Below are 27,997 nucleotides of genomic sequence, written 5' to 3'. Positions count from 1 at the left end.
TACGGGTAGTAGGCGGCCAAGTGTCACGGCCATCTTGTCAAGCCATGTTGGTATTTCCGATGGCCCGTGTCTTTTTGCTATTTTGATGCATTATAATATGTCTTGCATATGCCTTAGGCTATTTTGGCATATGCCTCATGCATTCAGGAAGGTGCCTCTTGTATATAGTAGCTTCCTAGAGTATATCCTTGGCACGGGGACATAGATGTCATTATAGGCCAAACAAAAGAGTATGCTTGGTGAAAATATTGATGTTTTCTTGTAAGATTAGGCAAAACGGTAATTTAGCACTATGTAGGTTAGTGGATGGTAAACTTTGAGCGGAAGACCCCTACCTTCCAAATTGTGGGCAACCAAAGAGCCGGAAGCTTCCCTAGCCTCTAGGAAGCTTACTTAGTCATATGTTTGTTGTAATCTTGTAGCTTTCAAATTACAATCAATAAAATCTTGTTGCTTTTAATTGTAGCTACCCAAATATTTGTACCCATCTCTTGTAATATTACTTGTAAGGCTGACTTGTACCTAGAGTGTGCACAAGTGCCGCACGAGACCTTCCGAGAAAGAAAGGTCGTGACAATTGGTATCAGAGCATAGGGTTGCGCACTTGGAGGAAGTGATCGTAGGTGTCCCGGTTCTCAAAGAGAAGCTTGATGGACTGGAAGGTCGCCACAATGGTGTGGACATGACGGTGGAAGCTATGGGTGCAAACCTTGAAGATATGCAAGTGCAAGTCAATGACCTTCGGGAAGAGCAAGGTAATATGATCGATGAGTTGCGTGCGCAGGTGAATGTATTGATGCGGATTCTAGGTACCCAAGATCGAGCCGGAGCAGCAGATGCGCATCCTCCTCGTGTGCGGGTGCCGGATCCAAGATCCTATGGTGGAGCCAGAGATGGCAAGGAGTTGGAGAACTTCTTGTTTGACATGTAGCAATACTTTCGTGCGGTGCGACCCGAAGATGAAGACACCAAAGTCTCGATGGCCACGATGTACTAGACGGGGGATGCCAAGCTATGGTGGCGCACACGGTACGAAGAGATACATGCAGGACGTGCCATCATAGACTCTTGGGAGGACTTGAAGAGAGAGCTCAAGACTCAGTTCCTTCCAGAAAATGTAGAGTATATGGCAAGGAAGAAGCTTCAGAAGCTCCAACACACAGGTACCATTCGGGAATATGTTAAGCAGTTCTCGGCGTTGATGCTCGATATAAAAGACATGTCGGAGAAGGACAAGCTCTTTTGTTTCTTGGAAGGCCTAAAGCCATGGGCTCAAGCAAAGCTACAAAGGCAGAGGGTGCAAGACTTGGCCTCAGCGCAGGCCGCAGCCGAGACACTCACATATTTTGCTACGAATGACCAGGAGAGGAGGAAGCCTACTGGTGCTGGAGGAAAGCCCAATCCCGGAAGGGGGAAAGGCCATGGTGGGGATAGGAGACCTTACCCCAACCGGGATGGCACACGGTCAAAGACAGGCGCCACATCCGGAACTAAAGCAGCTATGAAGTGTTTCCTATGTGGTGGCCCCCATCGCATACGAGATTGTCCGTCCCGAACCACACTCAATGCATTGAAGGTGACTTTTAGTGGCAAGGAGGACAAAGAAAGTATGCATGATCCATAGGAGGAGGTGGATAGTGAAGAAGAAGATGTAAAGATGGGTGCGCTCCAGGTACTCAATGCTCTTGCTGGCCAAACAAGCGAGAAACCAAAGGCTTCAAGGCTGTTGATGTACATCGAATGCAAAGTGAATGGCAAAGCTACCAAGGTGATGGTGGATACTGAAGCGAGCAACAACTTTGTCGATGCAGAGGAGGCAAAGCGGTTGGGTCTAAAGCTCCATAAAGACCCAAGCCGCATGAAAGCCGTTAATTCGCCACCAAAGCCCGTGAATGGAGTAGCTCGAGATGTGCCCGTGGAGATTGGCAAGTGGTCGGGAAAGACTAATTTTACTTGTGTACCTTTGGATGATTTTCAGGTCATCATTGGTCTAGACTTCATGGTGGAGCACAAGATGGTGTCGATGCCGTACTTGGGAAGCATATGTTTCCTTGGAGACAAACCATGTATGGTGTCAATAGTTGCCGAGAAGAGTCGAGGCGACAAGATGATCTCAGCTATGCAGTTGGAGAAGGGGCTAAAGAAGGGAGAAATGACGTACTTGGCAGCTTTGAAGATGGAGACAACAGGAGTAGATGCAGAGCCTGTACCTGCCAAGATCAAAACCATCCTGAAGGAGTTCGAGGATGTTATGCCAGCAAAGCTCCCAAAGGCGTTACCCCGACGGCGTGCTGTTGATCACCAGATCGAGATGGTTCCAGGAGCTAAGCCACCTGCTAGAGCTCCCTACAGGATGGCTCCCCCAGAGTTGGCCGAATTGAGAAAGCAACTCGATGAGCTATTGGAGGCGGGATTCATCCGTCCTTCGAAAGCTCCTTATGGTGCTCCTGTGTTGTTTCAGAAGAAGCACGATGGTAGTTTGCGGCTATGTGTGGATTATAGGGCATTGAACAAGGTGACCGTGAAAAACAAATACCCAATCCCACTTATAGCGGACTTGTTTGATCAGCTTGGTTCGGCAAGGTACTTTTCGAAGTTGGACTTGCGTTCCGGATACTATCAAGTTTGAGTTGCAGAAGGTGACGAGCCGAAAACCACGTGCGTGACGCGGTATGGGGCGTTTGAGTACTCGGTGATGCCTTTTGGCTTAACCAACGCGCCTGCCACGTTTTGTACCTTGATGAATCAGATCTTCCATGAGTTCCTTGATAAGTTCGCGGTGGTATATCTGGATGATATTGTAGTGTATAGCCACAGCTTGGAAGATCATGCAGAGCACTTGAGGCAGGTGTTCAGGGTCCTGAAGGAGAGCCAACTATATGTGAAGAAGGAGAAGTGTTCGTTTGCGCAAGAACACATTGGTTTTCTGGGCCATATTATAGGCGATGGGCATATCCAGATGGAGATGGAGAAGGTGAGAGCCATCCAAGAGTGGAAGGTGCCTACTTTAGTGTCGGAGCTCAGATCGTCTCTTGGACTTGCAAATTACTATCGCAGGTTCATAAGGAAATATTCAGCCAGAGCGGCACCTTTGACAGATTTTTTGAAGAAGGATAAGCCTTGGGTTTGGTCGAAGGAGTGTCAAGAAGCATTCGAGGACTTGAAGCAGCAGGTTGCAAAAGATCCCGTATTGGCATTGCCCGACATATCCAAGCCTTTTGAAGTTCACACGGATGCATCTAATTTTGCACTTGGTGGGGTATTAGTGCAAGATGGTCACCCAGTTAGTTGCATTTGAGAGCCGAAAGCTTTTCGAAGCGGAACGGCGTTATACTACTCAGGAGAAGGAGTTATTGGTCATTGTTCATTGCTTAAGGGTCTGGAGGCATTATTTATTGGGGTCGAAATTTCTAGTGAAGACCGATAATGTTGCTGCCTCACACTTCATGACTCAGAAGAAGCTTACTTCCAAACAGGCTCGCTGGCAGGAGTCATTGGCAGAGTTTGATTTTGAGATGGAGTATCAGCCAGGAAGGGTGAACAATGTAACAGATGCACTGAGCAGGAAGGCGGAGTTGGCCGCCTTAGTTACTTCGGGGCGGAGGAACATGTCCCAGTTGAAGACCACCATTATCGACAAGGTTCGTGAGCGGCTGCAGAGTGATAAAGAAGCCAAGATCTTGTTCGATATGGTGAAGAATGGGCGTTCCACAAGGTTCAGAATCAAGGATGATTTGTTATATACCACAGGTGGGCGTCTATATGTACCGCGCTCTGCGGAGTTGCGGGGGGAGCTTATCAGGGAGTGCCATGATACGGTCTGGGCTGGCCATCCGGGCAACCGACGTACTTGGGCATTACTTGAGAAAGCTTATTACTGGTCGGGCATGAGGAATCAAGTTGAAGAGTATGTGCAGACTTGCCTCATTTGTCAACAGGACAAGGTGATGCGGGAGAAACCTATGGGACTTTTGGAGCCATTGCCGGTGGTGCAGCGTCCGTGGGAGAGTGTCTCTATGGATTTCATAAGTGGCTTGCCAAAAGTGGGGGAGTATACTTCTATTATGGTGGTGATTGATCGGTTTTCGAAGTATGCAACCTTTATTCCGACACCAGCTCATTGTAAAGAAGTGGCCTTCTTGTTCTTAAAGCATGTTGTGAAGTATTGGGGAGTGCCTCAGACTATTATCAGCGACCGTGATTCAAGATTTACAGGGCGGTTTTGGACCGAGCTCATGAAACTCTTAGGATCGCAGCTGAACTTCTCGACAAGCAATCATCCGCAGTCAGACGGCCAGACGGAGCGTTTCAACGCTCTACTTGAGGAATATCTTAGGCACTTTGTTCGTGCCAACCAGAAGAATTGGGTGAATCTACTGGATGTAGCTCAGTTCTGCTTCAACTTGCAGGAAAGTTCATCTACCTGCAAGACACCTTTTGAACTGGTAACAGGGCAGCAACCGTTAACTCCCCACACGGTTGAAACAGGTTATACAGGTACCAGCCCTCGGGCATTCACTTTCGCTAAGGAGTGGCAAAGAACAGCAGAAATAGCCAAAGCTCACTTGGAGAAAGCTACTGAACGCATGAAGAAGTTCGCGAATGACAAGCGGAGACCACACAACTTCAAAGTAGGTGACTTGGTGCTTGTCAAGATCAACAGGGATGCATCCAGGTTCGTGAAGAAGCTACATCAAAACTTGGTGAGACGGTACGATGGTCCTTTTCCTATCATTGCTCGTGTCGGGAAGGTCTCTTTCAAAGTACAACTCCCAAGATGGATGAAGAACCACCACCCTGTATTCCATGCCAGCAACTTGAAGCCGTTCAACCAGGATCAGGCGGATCCCCAACGTGCCAACCAGCAAAGATCAAATCCAAGGCCGGAGCTCCAGCCATCCAAGGAGGTGCAAAAGATAGTTGCTGATCGTCTTGCTCAATCTCATCACAATTCACCACCAGAGCTCGAGTACTTAGTGAAGTGTAGGAACCTGCCAGATGCCGAAGCCAGTTGGGAACGCGCCAGCTCCTTGCTAGACCATGCAGACAAGATCGTGGAGTACTTGGCAGCGAAGTCGTCGAGGACGGCGACATAACAAGTGGGGGAGTCTGTCACGGCCATCTTGTCAAGCCATGTTGGTATTGCCGATGGCCCGTGTCTTTTTGCTATTTTGATGCATTATAATATGTCTTGCATATGCCTTAGGCTATTTTGGCATATGCCTCATGCATTCAGGAAGGTGCCTCTTGTATATAGTAGCTTCCTAGAGTATACCCTTGGCACGGGGACATAGATGTCATTATAGGCCAAACAAAAGAGTATGCTTGGTGAAAATATTGATGTTTCCTTGTAAGATTAGGCAAAACGGTAATTTAGCACTATGTAGGGGAGTGGATGGTAAACTTTGAGTGGAAGACCCCTACCTTCCAAGTTGTGGGCAACCAAAGAGCCGGAAGCTTCCCTAGCCTCTAGGAAGCTTACTTAGTCATATGCTTGTTGTAATCTTGTAGCTTTCAAATTACCATCAATAAAATCTTGTTGCTTTCAATTGTAGCTACCCAAATATTTGTACCCATCTCTTGTAATATTACTTGTAAGGCTGACTTGTACCTAGAGTGCGCACAAGTGCCACACGACACCTTCCGAGAAAGAAATGTCGTGATACAAGGGGCACTAGAAGCACTTGTACAATTGAATAAGGCCAACGTTTTGGGGAAAGCAGAAAAGTTTCCGGGGAAGACGGTGAAAAACCCAAAAAACTATAACCAAACACACCTCATAAGTCGCCGGCAAAAAGTCGCCAGTGACGGCCGACAACTTCATCATCTTTATCTCTCTCTCTCTCTCTTCACCCTCTCTTCTCTCTCTTCTCTCTTTCTTCTCTCTCTTCTCTCTTATCTTTTTCTCTTTTTCTTCAATCTCCGACGAAGGGGAGCAGCCCTTTCGCCGGAGCAAACCAGACGAGTAAATCTGGTTTGAAGATCAAACCAGATATACTCGTCTGGTTTGGTTTCCAGACGAATCTGGAAACCTCTGGCGAAGGGGCTTTGGCGGAGATGAAGAGGACAGGAAAAAAAAAGGTTGTCGCCGGAAATAGAAGTTCGCTGGAAATGGAGGGTGGCTGGAAATGGAGGGTCGCCGGAAATGGTGGTAATAGGTGAAAGAGAGAAGAAGATGAAAAGTATTAGGTTTTGGTTGTTTGGGAAAGCAAAAATTTGTAACTTTTTTTTGTTTCCACCCAAAATTTCACATCCCGAAAAATTTCTTTATTTTCCGTGACAACCGCCATTGAATTAATGACTGATTGATGTCACTTGTATATCATGGATGCCAAAATATTGATACTCCTTATAAGTGTTTAAGGTCATTTCTTCAGTTTTTTCTTGTTGAAAATTTCTTCAGTTATAATCACTACAAAACTTGACACTTTTCTGACTGTTTACAGAGAAAACGTTGAAATGGGACACAATCCCGACTAGGGGTGGGAAAACGGTCCGGGAACCCGATATCCGGCCCAATCCGCCCGGACCGTTTACACCCGAAACCGATTCTTACCCGAGCCGGGTATACCCGGCCCGATGGCTCGGGCTATATGGGCCGGAACTCGGACAGGAGCTCATATCCGAGTCCCGGCCCGAAATACCCGTCCGAAACCCGTCCATTAAGATCCGCCCGCTCCAACCCGCCCGTTAGCTACCCGAAGGCTGCTACCCAAACACCCTTTTCATATCATATCACCAACACAAGTTTATATGATCCAAAGGTGTGGGACTAAAGGACTTGAGTTACTTAAAATTTTAGCTTTTACCAAGCCTTGTTTTGGGATGCAAAGGAAGAGGTAGATATAATTTCCCTCTTGCTTCTTTTATCCTTATCCCAACAATGTGGGAGTAATAGATGAAACTTATTTAAAGTTTTTGACTTCAAAGAAACATGTCTTCCAAAGCAAATGAGGAGGTTATATATAACCTATCTCCTTGCTTCTTTTATTTCTAACTCAAAGGTGTGGGACTAAAAGTTGAAGTTTGCTTAAAGTTTGTTTTGTGATGTTGGCCTTCTTGTGACCTTGACTAACTATGGGGCATGGTCAATAGTAATTGACTATATCAAATGGTCCTAAGACCATGTTTTTTTTCCTCCTAACTTTGATGTATTTTATTTTCAACACAAAAAAAAAAAAAATACTTGGGTATATTTTGCTAAACAAAATATCTTGACTTTGTCTCTGACAATTGTTTGATACAGGCTTACGCAAACTTGCTTTCAGAAATGCATCGACAAGAGGTACTATGTTTTCTAGTTTATGATGTTTTTATGATATGATCTTTATTTGCTTGTAGTTAGAGGGACTAAAAAAAGCATATATTTGAAAATTGAAATGTTTACTATTGCAGATACAAGGAGGCTGAGCTCCATATGGGTGAAAACAGTTGTATCGACCGTTGTGTTTCAAAGTATTGGCAAGTAAGTTGTTCAATCTCTCTTTCTTTTCGTTTCTTAATCACTAGTTTAACCTTCAACACTGCTTATTCTAGGAATCAACATTGGATTTCTTAATCCACGATGAAAATTATTAATCTCTTTTTTTTTTATCAACATAGAGTACCAGATAGACAATCATTTGGTAGTGTAATCGGATCATCTATTGTTTGAGTGAAAGTCATATAGTTTGCAAGTTCGTTTATGTAGGCATTGGCCCGCGATTTATATCACTTCATAATTAGAATGGACAAAATTTTCCATTTTATTTTGAATTTGATGAAGCCCTTATGTGCAGGTGACAAATCTAGTGGGACAGCTGCTTGGTTCCAACCGACCTGCGTAAAAGAAATTTTTTTTCTTTCATTTTACGATTTTTACAGGGAGATGCTCACAAGAAGGATAAAGATTACTTAGATATTGTTACTCTTTTTTTTTGTTGAATCAGCCTAATTCTGAAAACAAGTATTTATCATAAATTTGAGATGATTATAATGGTGTAATAAACAGTAACCTGCAGCAATTTTGATCTTGGTTGGAGATTCAACAATAAGACCATATCTTTGTTTTCTGCTTCTGTCCAGATTGCTTTTTCTTGTTCAATGTTATTCCTGTGTATGAATAGTATCTCCGGGTGAGCCCAGACACTATGTGCTTACCCTATCGGATTTTCGGAGGAGGTAATAACCCACTACAAGATATTGGGCTCAGATAAGACATATGATTAGGATACAATACACAAACACTTCTCTTTCGACTTTTTTCTTGGCGGAATTGTGATGAATTTCTGATTTCAATGAAAATAGAAGCAAGTAGACTAGATTTCAATTTTCAGTCTTTTGGTGTCTTTATATTCAAACTCACAAACTTTTCATTATAATCTTCTAAGGTTTTTCAAGAGAGTTAATGAAAGAAAAAAAGGGTATAATTCCCTCAGCAATATCTAACATGAAATGGTGAAACAGAGAGGTCCTAGAGAATGGAGTGACAAACAAACCCTCTCACAAACTTCTAAAAAGAATGTTTTCAGCTCAAATGGCATAGGAAACAAATACATACAAAAAAAGATCAATCCTCTATACAGTTTTCAGCTCTTGCTATTCTTTTTTATCTCCAAGTTTGTACCATCCTTTAGGGTTTCTTGTGCATCAGTATCCATTCCAAGGCTGAAGATAGCAGCTGCTTGAAGATAGAATGCTGTTGACCAATCCGGCGATATCACTTGAGCTTGAATAGCGTCTCCGAGGGCTTCTTGTGGCATGTCGTTCATCAAGTAAGATAAACAGCGCCGAGCAAATACTGTCGGTGATACCATTCCACCATCAATGAACTGCAGAACAAACAAGATTAAATTCATTAACAACCCCTAATTTCTTGAAACTTGGTTAGGTCATTTGAACTAAAACTTCTGCTAACTACATAAAATTGTTAGAAGGTAATTCCAATTAGTATGAAGTAGAAAGGGCGCCCCTTAAAAGGTATTAAGCACTCTTTCCTAGGGACGCGTTTTAAATCCATGAGCGCCAGAAGTGCCGATGTTGGCAATATTAGTACCAGCCCGGAAGCTGTCAAGCACAGCCTTCAACACGTTGAAGTCATCTTGGTAAAGGAATCCAACATCGGTGGAAGTGAGGTGGGATGCTTCTTATAAGGGATTAAACATGTTTCCTTGTGTCAACATTTTAAAGTCGGGAGGCACGAAAGTGCCAAGCGGACAAAATATCACTAGCACAGCGGAAGGCTAACCCACAGAATCCTATAACATTCTCTCATTTTATGATCTTAGACAATAGCGCACTCAAACGCCTTTCGCTAAGGTTGGCAAAGCGGTTACCTGTGTGTAAGAACTAATGGCATTAGTGAACTCTTTAGCTCGAAAAGCAGTGTCTCCATGTTTCTTTGAGTTCAATGTTTCCTGCATTTAGTTTGTCCACATTTGAAAAGAGAGCTGCAGAAAAGCAATACGAAAATCATCATACGTCATTTCGTCAATAAAATACAGTACAAATCAAAGAATTTCAATTCAATCTACTTCGACATTGTTCATTACAAATCATTAGACGTCGTTTCCTTCGTATAATTCAGTACACCCATCAAAGAAAATTGCATTAGTTGAATTTAATGAAAACCCACCAGAATAGATTGATGAATTCCTACCCAAACTAAAATCACCAGTAATATTGATAGTGATTGAACACCCAAAACTAGGGCAACTAAATGAAACACCAGGAAGTATAATAAAACTTCCTCATCAAAATCAGAATCAAACTCAAAATGAACCCACCCGAATAGATTGATGAATTCCTACTCTAAATCAGAATACTGAATCAGAGAATAATCTTCTTCTTTTGAACAAGAAACAAATTGGGGTAAAATTATAGGATTTATGATTAAAAGGTTGATGATTAATCCATAAAAAAAAAAAACTCCCGCCATTGAAATAAGAAGCAAAAATTCATCACATTCTAAACCCTAAATTAAAACAACCCAATTTGGATCACTACCCACAAGCCACAACCTCCAAACTCCCAAAAACTAACTAGTTCTTCACAAAACCCAATCTCAAAATCTTTAGTTCTGTTCACTATGTTGGTCCAAATTGATCTTAATTAACAATTCAGACGAACAAAAGAAGTCTATTGTCAAATTGATCTCATTTTCCCTCTCTCTCTCTCTAGATTGTTTACTACTACTACAAGGATTTTAGAAAGTATAAAAAAAAATAAGAGGGTTGTGTGATTTTTTAGTCCCACATTGAAGAAGGAGAAGGCGGAACAAAGAAGAATGAGATATAAGATAGGAGTTAGGAATTCTGGTCCAAGTACCTTGGTGCTTTGGGCGATGACGCAGCTAGTGGGGTATATTTGCACCCACGTGGTTCTGCTCTAAACGCCCGGGACCCGTCCGTCCGAGCCCGTTATAGCCCGAGCGGGTTCTCGGGCAGAACCGGGCCGCGGGCACTGATATATTCGAAATTGTCCGGCCCGAAGTATCCGATAGCCCGATCGGTCACATGATTATTGAGCCCGATCCGCCCGAGTCCGGGAAATAAAAGTCCGAGCCCGACCGAACCCGTCCGATTCCCACCCCTAATCCCGACGGATCCACCAAATGCTGTCCGAAAATTTAACGTTACTGACGGCCTGAGAAACCGTCGGCAAAATATCACTCTTGACAGAAGGAATTCCTTTTTCAGCGGGGGATGAAACTTTTTTTCCCACGTTCCGGTGTGCAAAAATTTCAAGAAATTTATTTTGCGGGAAATTATTTCCGTCCGCCGGAAATTTTTGGGCGGGAAAATACTAAGAAAAAGTTTTCATGTCCCTCAATGAGCGAAAAAAGTTTCCGCCAAAAACTAGTTCCGACGGCATTGATGACTCCTTCGATTTTCACTTTCTGAATGTCTCTCACCGTCTCTCTTCACTCGTCGTTTTTCTGAATGCTCCACCGTTTCGATTATGATCGACTACAGCTAGGGTTTCAATTATCGTCCCTATTGTTGTTCAGATTTCAGTGTCTTTTTTTTACAATATTCTGCAGTTAAACGAAGTGCAATCGATCATCTTCTTCTTGATCATCACTTCCAAAGGCTTTTTCTACCATTGTTCTTCAGTAGCCCTCATTCTCAATTAACAGGTAAGATTCTTCTTATTATCTCATTATGTGATGATAATCTTCACTTTGATGGTAAATTATTGATTTAGGGCACTCAACTCACATTCTGAATTTAGTAAGATTAATTTTCCCAATTGTTTAGAGTGACTCAAAAAAACAGTCACCCTGTGAAAATAGGTAGTATATTTTTTTTTTTTGTGATCCAAAGACTATAATTTCTTGATATTTCTCTTTGGGTTTTCTTACTTCTCTTTCCGAATTGTTTGTTTTTGAGATTACTGGTACTTGTTTGGGTAAGAACAGTTGGTAGGTTCCAAATAGTAAGCTTTTGATTTTCTCGCTATTGCATTTGTTCATGTATGGTTTCCACGCAGTGTTGACAGAAGAATGGTTCCTACCAATGAGGCTTGACAGAGCTTTAGATTGAATAGCTAAACACTCTCTAATGGCAGGTCTTTAGTAGATATCTGCTAGCAGGATCACCTCTCGGACCATGGCGGTTTTAGTTTTGTAAGCGAAATGGTGCAACTACGTTCTTACTTAGCTCTTCTGGAGATTCTTGCGTCTAACTGATTTGAGTGAAGCAATCTAAAAGAATTTGTCTTTCTAATTTCTTGACACTGTGATCTACTTTCCTGAAACTTGTGGTTACGCAATGAGTCCCATACTTAACGGGGTAAATCTGAAAATAGAATGATTGGCTGACTGACAGGGTCCCCTACCTACATCTAAAGTGTATAGTGATAGCTCCTCTACCTATGTGCACTATCTGTTATATATACATGATTTACAGGAAGTGACCTTTTTTGTTGATCTATTGTAGAATTACTTGGATTTACTGTAAATTTGTTGATATAGTTTTCATTTAGGACTTGTTATAGTGAATTTTTTGTTGAATTCTGTGATTATCTTTTACTCTTGGTGTTGAATTCTACAGTAAGACCTCCACTTCACTCTTACTCATTACAGCGGCTAAATCAGTTTCTTAAGCTAGTTAGTAGTTGATTTCTTCTCCCTTTCAATCTTCAGTATATTTGTCATTTTGGTATGAATTATTTCTCTTTCAAATTCAAAAATTACATCAAGAAGTTAATATTACCATTTTCCATGGATTACGTTTGCTTTCATTTCATTCTATGGATTAAATAAATCTTGTTTATGAGGATGATTGCAAATAATGTTTTAGTATATGAAAGTGGGTAAGATTCAGATCCGTGTAGATTAACATGAAAACAAATTCAATCTAAAACACATCTATCATTCTACTATGCAAGTTATTATGCTCTAGCATGAGGATCTATGCCTGATATTAACTACAATGTTACCATGGCTGATTTGTGACCAATTCCCTTGCATACGCTTAATAAACTAGATGAAATAGTTAGATTAGTCAACTGATCTTTTGTGCCTGATAATTATTGATTTGGCTTTAAATCATATGATTCTTATTTAGGTTGAGTTTATGATCTCATGATATTCCTCCTATGTTGATTAAGCTTTAGATATGTTATCTGACTGAAATAGATAGATTATTTCTTCGTGATAGGGATTGTGTAGAAATTTCTCAAACAGGTTGTTCCGATATCATTTAGTCATTTAGAAGCTTTTTGCCTAGAACATCGACAACTCTTGGATGAGGGCTAGTAGGATTACAAAGGACTACGAAGATGGTGTAACTGCATTCTTGGATTATGCATTCGCTCCCGGGTTTGTTAGCGAAGAAAATAAGATAAAATGGCCATATGTCAAATGGTTAAATACTAAGTATTATGATAGAGATACAGAGGACATTTGGTCTGGGATGGGATGATGCAAAATTATGTAACTTGGTATTTTCATGGGGAAGCTAGACCAGCAAGGCAGCAAGTACTAATATAAATGCGCCAGTAGAGGCTACAAATGAACAAGTCTCTGACGACCATGACGATGATGAAGACTTAGATGGTATGGTGCGAGACATATGTGGAGTTCATGGCGTGGAAGTGAACATAGATGGTTCATCAGAAGGAGTACAAAATGATAGTTCTTTAGACTCAAATGAGATGTGGAGGATTTGCCCGCGACGACGAGGTCACGAACGAAGTGGTGGTCAACTTCTATGTGCTTAGAGCAGTGATGGAACACAGGATTGGCAGCCAAGTTTGTAGCGATAGCATTATATGGAAATGTTCGAAAACTTCCTACATCTCTATCTATCGCTGAGATGTTTGGATTTTTGGTCCTTGGAAGAAGAAGAAGATGATCCTTAGGTTGTGTCAGAGTACTATCATTTTCCAAATATTTTGGTCTCCGTATAATCTAAGAAAGTGCACGGTGCTCCTTGAAACTGCATTCCGTTTACTGAGAACGGAAAGAAATACCAAAACCAACTCGTAGGTTGTGACAGAGTACCATCATGTTTTGACTTTCGAATATTTAGAAAAAGAATATCCTTAGGTTGTGTCAGAGTAGTATCATGTTTCGAATATTTTGATCCCATATAATCTAAGAAAGTTCACGACGTCCCTTAAAACTGCATTTCCATTTACCGAGAATTGGAAGGAAACACAAAAACCAACTCGTTTCCCACCAGTCACTCATTTATCTCTTCCAGTGCGGCAAAGTCTAGCTAGGGTTTTGCTCAGGAGGTAACTTCTCCAGTTACATGATTTTTAAACTGAAGTTCAGTTTTGTTGCTGCTGATCTGATATTAGTTTAAAGAATGCATCTGGGGGACAATAGTTTTGAAGTACTACAAAATGATGGGTCCTGCTAAATTAACTAATGGTCTTTCAAGGAATTATTGAAGCTTAACATTGACAATTACCCTACAGAAATGTTAATCTTGTTTTTCTTTGTTGCCTTTTCTATTTTGATTTGACGGCATTTTTATATTGTACCATTCTTAGGTCAATGATGTTGGGCAAAATCATGACTTAGTGTACTGTGAAATTTAAATTTGTACAATATTGCACTTCTGTTTTGTTTCCATGGCTAGTTTTCTTATTGGTTGTCTACCACTTTATTGTTCATGAACTGTTTCAGGGGTATACTTGTGTAAAACACTCTAACTCAGGGAGAAGACATGAAGTTCAAAGCTTTTCTTACGGACAATGGAGTTAATCTACTAGAGAAGAGTTAGTCTTTGATCCTCTCTTTCTGCCTCTATCCCCTTTCTTCTTCCATTTATTACCCACCGATAATGCTGTCTTTTTTAATTCTGATCAGGGTTTTTACCTGCATTGGAAAAGATGGGAAGGATTTGTCACCTTTACTTTACAAGAGATCATGCAATTTTCCTACACAATCTTCTCAATGGTGATGGTGTTCAGTCTATCGCTCAGTTCCGCAAAGAAGCTCTATTCGACGATTATAGAATTTCCAGCCAGAATGACGACCGTATCGCTTTCACAGTCGATCTTGCCTTGTTACACCGAGCTTTACGTAGCAGTGTCAGTGTCTCTTCAAGCACCTCCACCAACATTACGAATCGACTCCAAATCAAACTTGTTAAGAAATTGCCCCCTAATTCACAACAACCCATGCCTTTCCTATCCTTCGAATCCAAGGTTTTTTTTAACTTTTTGTATGTGACTAGTTTATTTCATATAAACCGTGTTCTATTTGGTGGTGACTCTTTTGTACAACCATTTAATCGGTAATGCACGATAAATCATTCTTTACTTATACAGGGTTACAAATCAGCAGTTATCCAAGATGTACCCATCTCAAAGCCACTCTCTAGAGCCGAGGTTTTGGAACTACAATCTGCCCTTGACATGGCTCAAGATCTTCCCCAAACACTGGTTCAAGTATCTGATCTACAACAGTTGCAAAGCTTTGTCGACCGCCTCAAGCATGTCGGTGACTTGCTTAATGTCTCCATTACTCAGTATGGTGATATACATTTACAAATCTCCACTACTATGATTACCCTTGGTTGTGAATTTAACAAATTAAGAGTTCTTGGAGTCCAAGGTAATATATTAAATAGTTCCTCAACTGAAATATGGTAGTTAATACTTGATTCATGTCAAATTTAACATATTGTGTAGTCTTATTTCATTTTAATTACATCATGACTATGTCGTGTTTATTGTGGGATCAGCTGAATGTCCACCAAGTGATCGAAATATGAGCGCTCAATCTCGAACTGATATGGCAATACAGCGGGGAGAAGCTATGTCTGTGGTTAGTTCTCTATATTCCTTCTTATTGCATTTTTTGTAGATATTTCTTTTTTCTTTTGACAGGCGAATTAGAAACCGTTTTGTTTCTCACCCGTTAACAACTTCTCTACCTCGTTATTGTCAAGAGATGTTCATCCATAATTTACAAATTCCGCGCGCGAAATATTAGGTTCAGAAAAACTTGGTTCGTTAACCAATGATAGCATTACGTATGAGAAAGAAATTTCAATTATATCATGTTCTTATATCGTTTTATTTGTACCTTAAACAGCAAGTGAGCATGAAGCACTTTGCCAAGAGTCTACATTGTCACCTGACTAAACCAGATTGTGCTTTTTATGGTGAGGACTTCAATGTAACCTTTTTATGCTTTTAATAATATTCATGGTTTACATAATGGTGTTCGAACAGGCTTGTCGCTAATATATTTAATGAGCAGTTGTGCTGAGCTCAGCGTTTATCGGAACACATTAATAGTGCTTCACAAAGGTCTGGGCCTCGTGGTGGCCCGACCACAAAAGCCATAGCCTGCCTTGTAGCCACAGAACAGCCGGGGCCACGCCATGGTCCGTACTCCATACTGTTGAGAACCGCTAGACATTAGTATGGAGCAAAACAACGTAGGGAAATGTAGATAATAAGGAATTTGTGGAATTGCAGGACTCATGTTTTTTTTTTTTTTGTTGAAATGGACTCATGTTTCCTTCATCCAAACAGACTGCTTATTTCCAAGTGTTAGCATGTCTTCGGTTTAAGGATTTTTTAAATGGTGATTGACGAGGCAACTCGATTTTCATGGATTCCAAAGTTCAATTTTCTTTTGTGGTTATGCAGGTATAGCTCCACAAGGTGCTTGCCTGACCGTGATATTCCAGTTTTTCATTCCAGGGACACGGCAGACTGATAAATCGATCAGTTTACACTGTCGGCTTCCTGTACTAGACCCTGGTTCTGGTTGAGAACTATTATTAGGTAAATGTCTTGCCAAAGTTATACTCATGTCGTCCGGTTTATAGTTCTTATCAACTCTTCCATTACAAATTACACCCAGATATGCAAACTTCAAGCAAGTTTTCATTTGTTGTGCATAAATGTAGTTCATTAAAATACACTATCATGGATGTGAAGATGTTGGTGATAATCAGTATAAGCGTTTAGAGAAGGCCGTTTTTTCTGTTATAATCCGTCTGGGGTTTTCTTTTGTTATTTATCATTTTCCGTCGCTTATGATTAGCCATTTCCCTGTATAACTGGTTTTTGGCTGTTTAAATAGATGACAGATCTAGGCCTCCTTTAGATATGCTTAATGCTTATTGTAGATGTTTTTCAATTAAGCATTTAATACTTGCATAGACATGTCACCTTTTCAGTTTTTAATTTCTACACAAAAAACATTAGGTTTGATGATTGAAGATGAATATTAATGATTTTCCTAAAGATCATACGAATTTGTAAAGGATCATACGAATTTGTAAAGGATTCACACAGTAGATCCCTGATTGGAACCTATGAAAATGAAAGATTTCAGACTATTCTCAAGAAAAATTGACAAATCAAGATGAGGATTGATTTCTTAACATTGAATATTATGATGATTTCATGAAATATGAAGATTCTTTCTCGACACGGAACATGAAAAAACAATTTCATGGAAGATGAAAACCCCACTCAATAATAGTTTCAATCAAAGGACACTTTCGGGGCTTGACAAATACACCAAAGACAAATTTGACTTTAGTGATTCATCGTCTTAGCTTTCCGCCAAAGCTATAACAAGAAGCCATGGAGAGCTTTCGGTCAAAGCACCCCATGGCCTTGCTAAGGTACTGGAGAGAAGCTCGCAACTCACCATTGGACACTTCTTTCCTGTGAGATTAATTGGAAAGATGTAGGTCAGCCAGGAGGACCTTTCCAATGACTGAACCATAAAAAGAAAAGAGGTCGAGTCGAACTTTTTCAGCCCAAATGTCTCTAATTTCCTCCATCATTTCCCGCCTCTCATTTTAGGAAGAAAAAAATAAGAAAACGGTGTAGAATTAGAGGGAGTTTGTAGTTACGGAAAATCCCAAACCCTTCTATAATCCAACGACAATCTAACGGGCGGGTGGTATACAGGTTTATCGGCTAGTAGTATGTAGGCTTTCGGCTCTGGTGCCAGGCGGGGGACCCCGCCCATCTCTCGGCTATGTACACCGGTATCACAGGCCGAGCCTACCCAAGTCGGGTAGCAAGCGCCCATAGAAACGGTTGGACTGCCATTTCCCAGCCGTACCTGGGGGAATGGCTTATGAATTTAGGTCAACTACTTTGACCAAATTGTGTAAAAGTGTAGGAGTGAATACGGGTGCAAATTGTCAGCAAAAATAATAACGTAAGTGATAACAATGCAAGTGGATAGGCAAAATTTTGTATTCACCCCACCTTTTTGTAATTCACACAATAAGCAAGGGAATTTTTTTTCCACAGAATTCGGTTCGTCTGTGTATATAACATGCACAAAAACTTAAGGTGCTTACAAGTTTTAACATCAACTAAAACAAGAAGAGGTGGTGACTAAATTGGTAATTGAGATGACAGAAGAATACATATCAAGTTTATTCTAAAAACACATTTCTTTCGATTCTGATGCAAAAGACCATGTCATCAACAAAAGGTTTGCAAGTTATTAATGTAGCTTCAGAAATAGATGGCAATACAAGATCCAGGTAGTACTAGTAGCAAATGATTCATGAAGATCTACCAACTTCAAGATTGTCTAACTTCATAGCTGTCTTTAATTTCTAACCCTAGTTTGATCAAAAGCAAAATAGTTAGCTGCCTATGGGTAAATGAAGGGGCAACAAATGGCACATAATTGTGTATATATTAATAACATCTCTGTGTCAGAGGAATGTTGAGGAGTCATCCCTCCCTGGGTTTCCCCTTAATATACCAATTTTATCAAGGTGGTCACAAGTGAGCAGTAAACCAGCCTTCTGATGGACTGTGGAGTCGCCGGACGAACAATATAACTACATAAATATACCAGTTGCCCAATGGTGGGAGAGTGGTTAATCTTCTTCCATTTCGTCGTCACCCGAATCTGGATTGCCATCTTCATCATTCTCCTCCGCATCGGCTAGCTTCTTCAGTTCATCCTGGACCATGAGCTTTATAGCTGTCTTTCTGGGTGTCAGATCCATATCAAAACGTCTAGCTGCAGAAATAGTAGGATGATCTCAGCGCTACAAAATTCACATAGCAAGAGGGAGACAGAGAGAGAAAGAAAGAGTCATTGATGAAAATGGTCCTAAGAAATCAAGCTGGTGCGAAGTTCACAGAAGAAGAAAAGTCACCAGCTCACTTGTAGCAAGGAGCAGAGCCATGGGGCAAGACAACTTTCATCACAAGCTCTAAAAAATTAAAATAACCGTGAAATCTGCGAACCTTCCTAACTTGTGAAGATTGCAAATGTCCATTATGTCATGCTATAAGCATACTTATATTTCTAAAATGTAACACGCACTGCAACAATGTATGCTGGTGACTTCCGAATTTAGGTGGGTAGTCCTGTTGGTGGAATTAAAGCTATCTTTCTAAAAGTTATCTTTGCAATCTTGGAAAGTTATCTTTCCAAGATCGCAAATGTCCGTTATGTCTAAATATCTATATTACAAAATTGACATGTTTAAGTATCTAACCACAACGTCTACGTAGTTGGTCTCGGTCTCGATCCGGTCGAAGGCCAAGACCGATAGCGAGACGGACCGAGAAACTCGAAAGAGACACCATGCGGTTGGAAAATTCAGGTAGGCTATTAATATCAACAGAGAATGAGTTTAACTAACGGGGAACCATCATCAGATCGTATCCTTATCACGATACATGCAACTGAATCAACCGATCAATTACTAAGATCTTTCAGTTTGGCATATTTTGTTGATACACTAACTAAAAATGCATCAACACATGTATAATATATATCGCCAAACTAAAGTTGTACTACGTCATCCAAACTAAATTAGCGGAAAAGTATATAAATTTAAAAAAGGATATGCAAAGTCAAAAATACTTACAGAGTTGGTTGAGGATGTCCGTGAAAGTAGCCTGCCAAAAAAGAACAATGAAATCACGTTATAGAGAAAAGGCAGTTTAAAGTGAATACCGTCAATAGATTGACTTGATGTAGATAATAAGATTATGATATTCAAACGTGAGTTTCAGCAAGACAAAATAGGTTTCATGAAGAAAATAGGGAGAAATCACAAAATTAGCTTACAGTGTTGAAGTCAACTTCATTCAGGATATCGCAGATCACTTTCTTCAATTCATCTTCAGTCGGAGGAGATTTCTTCTTTTCTTGTTTATCCGTACTTTTCATCACCTTTGTACCTTCATTGATAATTAGATCAGATAAGCTGTCAGTTCAAGTTGATCACAATAGGTATACAATTTTAGAAAATAAATACAAGGGAGATTTTCTTAAGCAGATAAATCACGTATCACGTATTAATAAACGATCCCTCTAGTGCACGTGGCTTGCCCATATCTTTCGCCAGACCATTTAAAACCATATTGTGCTACTTGATCGAATATAATCCTCTAACATTAACTCATAGATTTTCCTTGATATACATCACTTTTTCGTTTCACATGTCACGTATTAATAAATGTCTTACCATAATACTCACTCCCCTCCGAAAAGTCGCTCCAAAAACATATCAATAAACATTTCTCCTCATTCCAAATGCATATAATAATATTAAGTAATCTTCCATCCAAAAAGTTATTTCGTAGCCGCATAAACAATATGATACGTTTAGGTTTGCATAAAATACAACTATAATTATGTAAAACTAATACATATAAGTATCTGACTTTGGTACACAAGGTGTTGTGTGGTGGACGGGAGAAGATCAAAACACGGGCACAGTTGCACATATGATTTCTTGCTCTTGAATGAAATATTGTTATACTATACACGACAGACTTTTAACCTAGAGGGCATTCTAGGACCCTAGCGGATTGTTTAAGCGCACACAAGATGTACACACAAAATCTCACGTACACTCACAGAAGCGTCAATGAGTGTCAAAAAGAACATTCGTCTCCTTCACTATTATCCGAGTATTCTAGCATCTTACGCGGACAAATATACTAGCAAGAATTATGTGAGTTACAGAACTACACTAATGCTAATTAATACAATAATTTAGAACAAGCATCTGCACTAACTTATTATGGAAGTAATAGAGATTGGCTATAACTTAGAAGGGGAATGAAATAATGAAGGACCATTCGGTAATAGTAAATTGAGAATTTCCCAACCAACAAAGAGGCCTTGAAGCCTCAATAAAGAAAGCGCAAACAAACAAAGGAAATAATAAGTACTACCGGAATTTTCTTTGTTGCCTTTACCCTTTTCTGCACATTTAGATGGAGCAAAGGATTTCTTCTTAGCTTTTCCTTCAGCTTCCTTTTTAATTGAGGTAACTGTTGATTTCTGGTCACTGCTGTCATTGACCTTAGACTGCTTACTTGGTGCATCCATTTGAGGTTTCCTAGGTGACCTGGCAGAAGTCACCTTTTTTGGTGTTGGCGTTCTCTTGGATTTAGTTTTTCCAGAAGGTTCCTTTATTAGGGAAGAGCTCTTTGAGTCCTGTTTTTGCTTTTTCTCTTCTTTAGAGTCCTTTGTTTCCTCTTCCTCCTCGCTTTCAGAATGCTCTATCATTTTATCCTCAGATCTACTAGAAACAACATTCTCTGTTTCCTCATCTTCCTCAGCATCAGATTCCTCTTCTGTTTCAGACGTAGTTTTTCCCTTCCATCTAGAACTATCTTCAACTTTTCTTCGTTTCTAGGAAAAGTCAATCCAAAGAAAATGTCAGTAACAACACCATGTAGTAGCTTTGCCTATTAAAATGGTGAGGACAACAAACTGTGGAACCTAATATTTGGATATTAAAGGTCCCTATTTTTCAAAAATATATAAAAAATATCGTAAACTACAAATTTGCTTAAAGCTTCAAACTATCACCTTCAATGAATTATAATTTTAGATACAGATGATTGGATTAATTAGTTACAAGGAGGCCATGACGAATCTTACGACTAAAAATCATTAGTTCTGCAAGCTGCTCGAGAAAATTTCCAGATTATACATCACCTGTCAATCCTTTTCCAAGCCCTGAGTTTTTCTATCCAACACTATACCCAGGTAGAGCATTTAAACCACAAGGAAAAGGTAATTTCTGGTAGCGCCACATAAAATATCCGCAATGGACTCCTTCGTTAAAGTTAATAGTATGAAATCTAAAAGTTGATTAAGCCAATAAAAAGCACAAATCTGAACAGATATACTACTATGAACTGTCAAAGGGATCCATTCGGAAAAGAAGGGTACCCTTTCGGTAACATTTGTGCTCCTGCCTCCAGAAGTTGATGTACTGTTCTTCACGCTCCTCTTACGTTTTGGTGTTGTATTAGTCGACTGATACAAAACAGAGGATGAACAAATGTGAGAAACAAGCCAAAAAGAACTACAGAAAAAGGACACCGTCTGAAATGACAGACAGACCTCCTTTGTTGAAATGTTTGTAACAAAAGGAGCTGCTAAGAAGTCCATTAGCTTCACTATAACATCTTCCTGCATGTTAAAGCAGTGTTATCAGTTCAAATGTCAAAATGACCTCTAATAAGTGGTACACAGTAAACTAAGCTGATGCTAATACAAAATTTAAAGACACTCCACTTATATTGAATGACCAACCCATTTAACAGTTCCAAGTCATTCAAATCAAGATTATCCAACAAAATTTTGATGCACATTGCTAAGTCAGAAAAAAAACAGGTCAGTTAAATAAACCAAATAAGTCAAAAACTATGCGAATTAGATGGTATAACTAAGAAAAGGTCATAGATATCCTTTAAAGCAAAGAAGTTGCATACTTTCATCAACTAACATCTTGCAAGTACAACAAAATCCAGCACAACAAATGTAAGAAACTAAGATGTAAGAATTAATCAACAAACCTTAAGTTTCAAAAAAAAATCAACAAACCTTCCTTGTAGTAGCTTTTGCAACAGGTATGCCGAACAAACCACAGAATTCAAATAACTTCTCTTTTACCAACTTGTCAAATCTTTCTATAATTTTCACTCTTTGCTTTCCCTGCAGAATCGAGAAATAGTCTCGTGCAACTCAGTTTTCGTAGTCAATCAAGAAGTACAATTTCACAAAATTAACCAAAGAAGATAAATAAAGCAGTGCCTCACTGCCTCTATCAAGTTCTTTAGTATCCAGAGAATTTGTGAAAAGAAATGGTTATATTATATAAATAAATAAATAAATTCTGAAGATTTTACCTCATCCTCGTCCAATTTAAACCCAGAAAACATGTAAATATTGTTTTTGACATTAACTGCCTGCAAAACAAAATACATTCACAGGGAGAAAATTACGCAATGTTTCAGATTCCGGGACAATGAGATGCATAAGAAAGGAAAGAAAACAAATAACACAGTCACCGCCATGACCCTTAAAAACAAAAACGAATATTCAGATTAACAACTTATCAAGAGCTACTGAGTCTCAAAATGAGACCAATGCTTAGCCGAACACCCAAAAAAACATTTCCCAGCATGGATTCTGAAGCAGCTCGGAAGAAGAAGTTTTAGAAACTCGCTTTCAATAACTTTAAAAGTGAGTACTAAACAAGAGTGCAGTATCCAGGAAACAAAATTAGTGTATAACGAGTATCGAACTACCTTTGCTCTCCTACCAAAGAGTACCACATGAAGCTTTGTGAGAGTGTCATCATTCTTCCTTCTTGATATCTTGCTTTTAACTGAAATGCCAACATTAAGATGCTTCACTGAATATCACAAACTAAAGGAGCGTTCTTCACAAGATTCTCATAACACCTAATTAGTATAAGTAGTACGATGTTGTGCCAGTATATTAACACCATAGATATCAGTGCTATGTTATCAAGCTAAATTTTCGAACAACTTGGTGACTTTTTGGAAAAAAAACCTAACAAGTTAATGCATAACGGCTGTTTTTACAATTAAGGGAAGACATTTTCTTCGCTATCAAAGCACTAGCAAACAACAGACAATTGAAATCAAAAGCAGTTCAAACAATACCGTTTGGCATATCTCCCAATGTAGTACCAGAACCCTGCAAATTTTGAGGGGTGAATCAAACAAGAATCAGTGAAACAGATACCCAAGCTAAATGATTATGAATTCTCTTTTGGGATAAAAAGAAGAATATGATGAAAAAGACGGAGAAGAAATGCCAAATGAATAACAGACCTTTACAAGAAGGAATTCCCTCGATGGTTCTCTCTCAATAGAAGCGACCAATCTCTCGACAGATTTCCTCTCGCGCACAGGACGATCAAGGGAGAAAGTAATTGGGGTACTTGGATCCTTATCCTTTCCCATGTCTACTACTTTCTTTTCAGCGTCTCCTGAACTCTGCCCTCTGCCACGCTTCCTTGATTTTTTTCCCTCCTTACTCTCAGCTTTGTCGCCCTCTTCCTTAGTCTCTTCACTCTTATTGTTTTCATCTTTGCTTTCTCCAACCTCCTCTCCCTTGCTCTCTTCACCCTTCCCCTTTTCCACTTTGCCTTCTCCAATTATCTCATCTTCCCCCTTGCTTTTTTCATCCTTTTTATTTTCTTCTTTACTCTCTCCAACCTTCTTGTTTTCGTCTTTACTCTTTTTAACCCTAGCCTTTTCTTCCTTACCCTTTTTAACCTTCTCCTTTTCTTCCTTGCTCTCTTTAACCTTCTCCTGTTCTTCCTTACTCTCTTTAACCTTCTCGTTTTCTTCCTTACTCTCTTTAAACTTCTCGTTTTCTTCCTTACTCTCTTTAACCTTCTTCTTTTCCTTACTCTCTTCAACCTTCTCGTTTTCTTCCTTACTCTCTTTATCCTTTTCGTTTTCTTCCCTACTCTCTTTAACCTTCTTCTTTTCCTTACTCTCTTCAACCTTCTCCTTTTCTTCCTTATTTTCTTCATTCTTCTTCTTTCCTTCTTTATTCTTTTTAATATTCTTGCTCCCCTCTTTGCTGTCTTTAACAGTTACCTTTTTACTGTTTCTTATCATCTCCTCCTCCTTCTCTTCTTCCTCTTCCACCTTCTTTGTTTCCTCTTTCATACTATCTTCAATCTTATGTCCCTCCTTGATGTTTTCTACCTTTTCCTTCTCATTGTCTTCAATCTGCTTCTTTTCCTCATCACACTGTTCGGCTTTTGCAGATTCATTTTTTCGCTCTTCAATAATCTCATTTTCAGCCTTATTATCTTCAACCTTTTCTCTTTCTATTTTACCTTCTTCTGTCTTCTCCTTTTCCTCCCCAATCTCAACTTTACTCTCTTCAATAGTTTTATTTTCCGACTTACTGTCCTCAACCTTTTCTTTTTCTATTTTCCCTTCTTCTATCTTCTCCTTTTCCTCCCCACTCTCATCAACCCTCGTTGTTTCATTCTCTTCAGTTTTTTCCTTTCCCTCCTTACTGTCTCCAACCAGCTCCCTTTCCTCTTTATTGTCTTCAATATGCTTTTTTTCTTCCTTGATCTCCTTCGGCTTTTCACTGTCCTCTTCAACCTTCTTTTTATCCTCTTCAGCCTTGACCTTCTCCTGTTTACTCTCCTTTAGCGTATCAACTCCTTCACTCTCCTTTTTCTCTGAAACATTTTTGTCCTCCACATTCACCTTTCCAGTATCTGTTTGCTCCTCTTCTTTGATGACCTCTTTCAGCTCCTCCTGGTCTTCATCCATTTTCAAAGATTCAATATCCCTCTCTTCATTTTTGCTCCCATTCACTTCTTTCTCTCCTCTTTTCATCGGATTATCTTCGTGGTCTCCGTCCACTTCCACTGCTTCATCAACTTCTTTCTCTTTGTTTTCGCACTCTTTCTTTATTTCCAACTCATGGTCTTCATCCATTTTCACAGCCTCAGTTTCACCATCTTCTTTGCTAACTTCATCCATTTCTTTTATCCCATTCTGATCTTCCACATTCTTGGTCACAATTTCACCAGCATCTGTGGGTGGGCAACGCTCATTTGTTGGAGAAGTCTTCGCAACTTCAGCTACCACCTCTCCCTCAACCATAACTAATCCAGGGTATTAGCCTTCACTTACTGCCTGTAATCGTGAACCATAAAAGAACTCAAATTGACATAATCCAGATCGAAATAACCATTGAAAAAGCAAGTTAGAAGTAATTAAAAAAGACCACCAAGTAAACTATCAACATGAAATATATTAAACCTAAACGAAATTAACATGAAATTCTACTAAGAAGCTGAGAAAAACATGTAAAATTGACTCTAAATGAAACCCTAAAATTGTCGACATTTACCAAGTCAGAAGGTTAAATTTTGAAAAATAAAGCTTATAACCCAAAACGTTGCAGATAATACATTCAGTAAGAAAACGTACAAAATTAGGGCAATTCAAATAACGTGTTCCTTCAGAAAGACTCGCAAGACAAAATTTAAGTTTCAGGAAACCCTAACCCTAAAATAGTGTAATTCTAGTAAATCAAAATAAAAGAATCAAAATTTCACAAACCCTAGTCAATTTGAGTTCTTCATCATTAAAATTGCTCAAGAATCACGAATATAACGGTAAAAGGAGCAAACAACAATGATAGCTTAGAAGAAAAAAGTCGACTTACAAAAGATCTGAAGCAACTCCAATTGAATCAATAAAACTTACAGAGAATCGCCTTCACCCTCTCTCTCTCTCTCAATAAAAAAAGGGTTTATTTTCCCTCCTCTAAACACATCGAAAAAGGGGGCCTTTTTTTTTTTTTGCTATATCCGGACTCCAAATTCGGAATCCACAATAAACTTTTCCTCCTTGTCTTTTTTGTTTTTTGTTTTTGTTCTAGTTTTTTGTTTTTTTTTTGAGAATTCTACTTAAATGTACGTTAGTTTTTTTTTTTTTTTTTTTGTTTTTTTTTTGTTGAAAGAAGATGTACGTTAGTTAGTCATTACAAGGCATTGATGTAACATAGAGATGTAATAAGCACAATCAATTTACACCGAGAATGAAAGAAGTTTAAAGTCCGACAACAAAGAAGTCTAAATCCCGACAAATTATTACATTATTTATAGCCTAAATTACATAGGATAGATCTTGATGGCAACTGCTTCCACTGACACTCGATCCCACGACCTCATGGACTTAAGAGGGGTGTCCAACTATTACACCAAAGGGTGGTGGACTTAAGCGTGGAACTACTCAAAATTCCATCAAAAGAAACAAAGAAAATTGGAGGGTGCTCTAGGGAAATAAGAAAAAATTTTGGAATGCAGAGACTTTGTCAAAATTTGGTCAATTTTAATTACAATAAGTATTGAGAGCCCGTATTTGGGACTCCCAAATGAACCGTCCCACCCATGAAGAGATAAAAGACAAAACTCAATCTTAGAGAGAGAAAGTGGGTTGGGTTTTGTCTTTTTATCCAAAGGGTAAAACGGTTCATTTGGGAGTCCCATTTGGGAGTCTCCCTAGGCGTGTTGTTTTAATTAACTAATTTTTTCCTGATTGTTTAAAGGAAATAGTTTTGCTTTTTCTTTTTATTCTCCACAACTCCAACACCATTTGTTATCAATTCCGGTAATGGTCGCTGATAAACAACAATTGCCGAAAATCTTCAATTTTTTTTAAATCTTTCTTCTCCTCCCTCTACCACCATTATTGTTTCTATTTCTTCCTTCTTCTTTGTCTCTCTCTCTATTCTCCTCCCTCTCTATCTCTCTCTCTCATATTTTCTCCCAACTCTTCTTTCTCTTTCCGCAACTCTTCTCTTTCTAGTCGTTTTCCAACGAAAAAAATTTTGCCTAAAAAAGGCACTGCCTTGGGGTTTCTCCAACCAATACGCTGGTTGGGGGTGCCACCAAACCAGCATGATTTTGGAGTACCCCAAACCTGCAGTCGATCTGGTTTGGGATTCTCCACAAACCAAATCGGTTTTCTAGCGAAGGGATTGAAGGAGATGTCCTTCGACCAAGATTGCAATGTGAGCAATTTGTCGGCTAGGACAATTGATGAAGAAGATCATCAAGTCCGATTGAATTAGGAGTCGTAGTGTTTAGTTAGAAACCAACAACGATCTTGACCAAGTGTTATCTTTGCCAGGGCTGATGCGGCTGTGTTCTGACGCGTGGTTTATTATTCCAAGACACGTTTCGCCTTCTGCGCAAGTAATTAATTCTTTTCCATGCGTGATTTCATGACGGCATAGATTTGATTCTCTGATCATGTGCTTTCGGCGCTGATCTTTTGGGTTATTGCACACGACAACTCACTTGGTCACGTAAGGACACGCGGAGCTCTGTTATTGGAAATAAGGCGTGTTTCTCAGCACTTTAATTTTCTCGCATGTTCCCAAGATGCGTTCGGTCTTTGTTTTCAACGCTTTTTACCCATTTCTTTGATCGCTTTTTTCTGCTATAAATATCCGCTTTGATTCCTCAACCTGCTCCTTCATCAGAGGTTGGAAAGAACGATCCTAGTGGTTTCTTCCTTTTCTTGCTAAGGATTCGAGATGAGGCCTTTGTTTGAGTTTGTATCTACTGCCTGCCTGAAAGAGTCTTTTTCCGTCAATGGGGATAGTGAGGGACAGTTTTTCCGGCAATGGGGATAGTTACCCAGTTGTCGGTTTGAGTCTTTCCCGAGAGAGGGTGTTTTCGGGGTGGTACACTCTCGGTTTGGCATACTTCTTTTC

General features: G+C 39.6%; 3 protein-coding genes across 7 annotated transcripts; 1 reads left to right on the top strand and 2 right to left on the bottom strand.

Annotated features, from left to right (window-relative positions):
* Positions 1 to 8,302: 8,302 nt before the first annotated feature.
* On the bottom strand, positions 8,303 to 10,217 carry LOC147549382 (serine/threonine-protein kinase BSK5-like). The gene is made up of 3 exons (XM_086670495.1): positions 9,531 to 10,217; positions 9,315 to 9,428; positions 8,303 to 8,810 (listed from the first exon to the last, which is right to left on the bottom strand). Exons 2-3 carry the CDS (start codon positions 9,399 to 9,401, stop codon positions 8,568 to 8,570), a joined length of 330 nt encoding a protein of 109 aa, XP_086526621.1. The 5' UTR covers positions 9,402 to 9,428; positions 9,531 to 10,217; the 3' UTR covers positions 8,303 to 8,567.
* A 416-nt stretch (positions 10,218 to 10,633) lies between these two features.
* On the top strand, positions 10,634 to 16,443 carry LOC147549381 (Hus1-like protein). Of its 4 annotated transcripts, XM_086668767.1 has the most exons (8): positions 10,687 to 10,957; positions 11,021 to 11,116; positions 14,120 to 14,211; positions 14,303 to 14,643; positions 14,767 to 15,052; positions 15,183 to 15,265; positions 15,536 to 15,605; positions 16,099 to 16,443. In XM_086668767.1, exons 3-8 carry the CDS (start codon positions 14,160 to 14,162, stop codon positions 16,221 to 16,223), a joined length of 957 nt encoding a protein of 318 aa, XP_086524893.1. In that variant the 5' UTR covers positions 10,687 to 10,957; positions 11,021 to 11,116; positions 14,120 to 14,159; the 3' UTR covers positions 16,224 to 16,443. The 4 variants fall into 4 exon arrangements, with proteins under 4 accessions (XP_086524892.1, XP_086524893.1, XP_086524895.1 ...); XM_086668766.1 differs by having other exon boundaries at positions 10,634 to 11,116; XM_086668769.1 differs by lacking the exons at positions 10,687 to 10,957; positions 11,021 to 11,116 and adding an exon at positions 11,547 to 11,605.
* A 1,414-nt stretch (positions 16,444 to 17,857) lies between these two features.
* Positions 17,858 to 26,245, bottom strand: LOC147549380 (uncharacterized). Of its 2 annotated transcripts, none has more exons than XM_086668764.1 (12): positions 25,940 to 26,245; positions 23,563 to 25,404; positions 23,392 to 23,425; positions 23,011 to 23,090; positions 22,609 to 22,668; positions 22,304 to 22,414; positions 21,821 to 21,889; positions 21,647 to 21,733; positions 20,638 to 21,100; positions 19,523 to 19,635; positions 19,320 to 19,350; positions 17,858 to 18,460 (listed from the first exon to the last, which is right to left on the bottom strand). In XM_086668764.1, the coding sequence occupies exons 2-12, from the start codon at positions 25,369 to 25,371 to the stop codon at positions 18,315 to 18,317; spliced, it is 3,003 nt and encodes a 1,000-aa protein (XP_086524890.1). In that variant the 5' UTR covers positions 25,372 to 25,404; positions 25,940 to 26,245; the 3' UTR covers positions 17,858 to 18,314. The 2 variants fall into 2 exon arrangements, with proteins under 2 accessions (XP_086524890.1, XP_086524891.1); XM_086668765.1 differs by having other exon boundaries at positions 20,662 to 21,100.
* Between the last annotated feature and the right edge of the window lie 1,752 nt (positions 26,246 to 27,997).

Source organism: Eschscholzia californica, unplaced genomic scaffold, assembly GCF_041429995.1.
Source record: "Eschscholzia californica isolate CP2 unplaced genomic scaffold, dmEscCali1.0.p SCAF_3, whole genome shotgun sequence".
Taxonomy (NCBI): domain Eukaryota; kingdom Viridiplantae; phylum Streptophyta; class Magnoliopsida; order Ranunculales; family Papaveraceae; genus Eschscholzia; species Eschscholzia californica.
Note: the sequence above shows the minus strand (reverse complement) of the source record. Positions and strands in the feature narration are given on the sequence as shown.

Excerpts from the sequence above, each read along its gene's own strand:
- LOC147549382 (XM_086670495.1), bottom strand. The coding sequence starts at position 9,401 with ATGCAGGAAACATTGAACTCAAAGAAACATGGAGACACTGCTTTTCGA. Across the intron at positions 8,811-9,314 it reads CCATTAGTTCTTACACACAG|TTCATTGATGGTGGAATGGT; the intron begins GTAACCGCTTTG and ends TTTGTTCTGCAG.
- LOC147549380 (XM_086668764.1), bottom strand. The coding sequence starts at position 25,371 with ATGGTTGAGGGAGAGGTGGTAGCTGAAGTTGCGAAGACTTCTCCAACA. Across the intron at positions 21,101-21,646 it reads GCACAAATGTTACCGAAAGG|AAACGAAGAAAAGTTGAAGA; the intron begins GTACCCTTCTTT and ends GACTTTTCCTAG. Across the intron at positions 19,351-19,522 it reads ATGAAGTTGACTTCAACACT|GCTACTTTCACGGACATCCT; the intron begins GTAAGCTAATTT and ends CTTTTTTGGCAG.
- LOC147549381 (XM_086668766.1), top strand. The coding sequence starts at position 14,160 with ATGAAGTTCAAAGCTTTTCTTACGGACAATGGAGTTAATCTACTAGAG. Across the intron at positions 14,644-14,766 it reads TCCTATCCTTCGAATCCAAG|GGTTACAAATCAGCAGTTAT; the intron begins GTTTTTTTTAAC and ends TTACTTATACAG. Across the intron at positions 15,266-15,535 it reads GGGGAGAAGCTATGTCTGTG|CAAGTGAGCATGAAGCACTT; the intron begins GTTAGTTCTCTA and ends TACCTTAAACAG.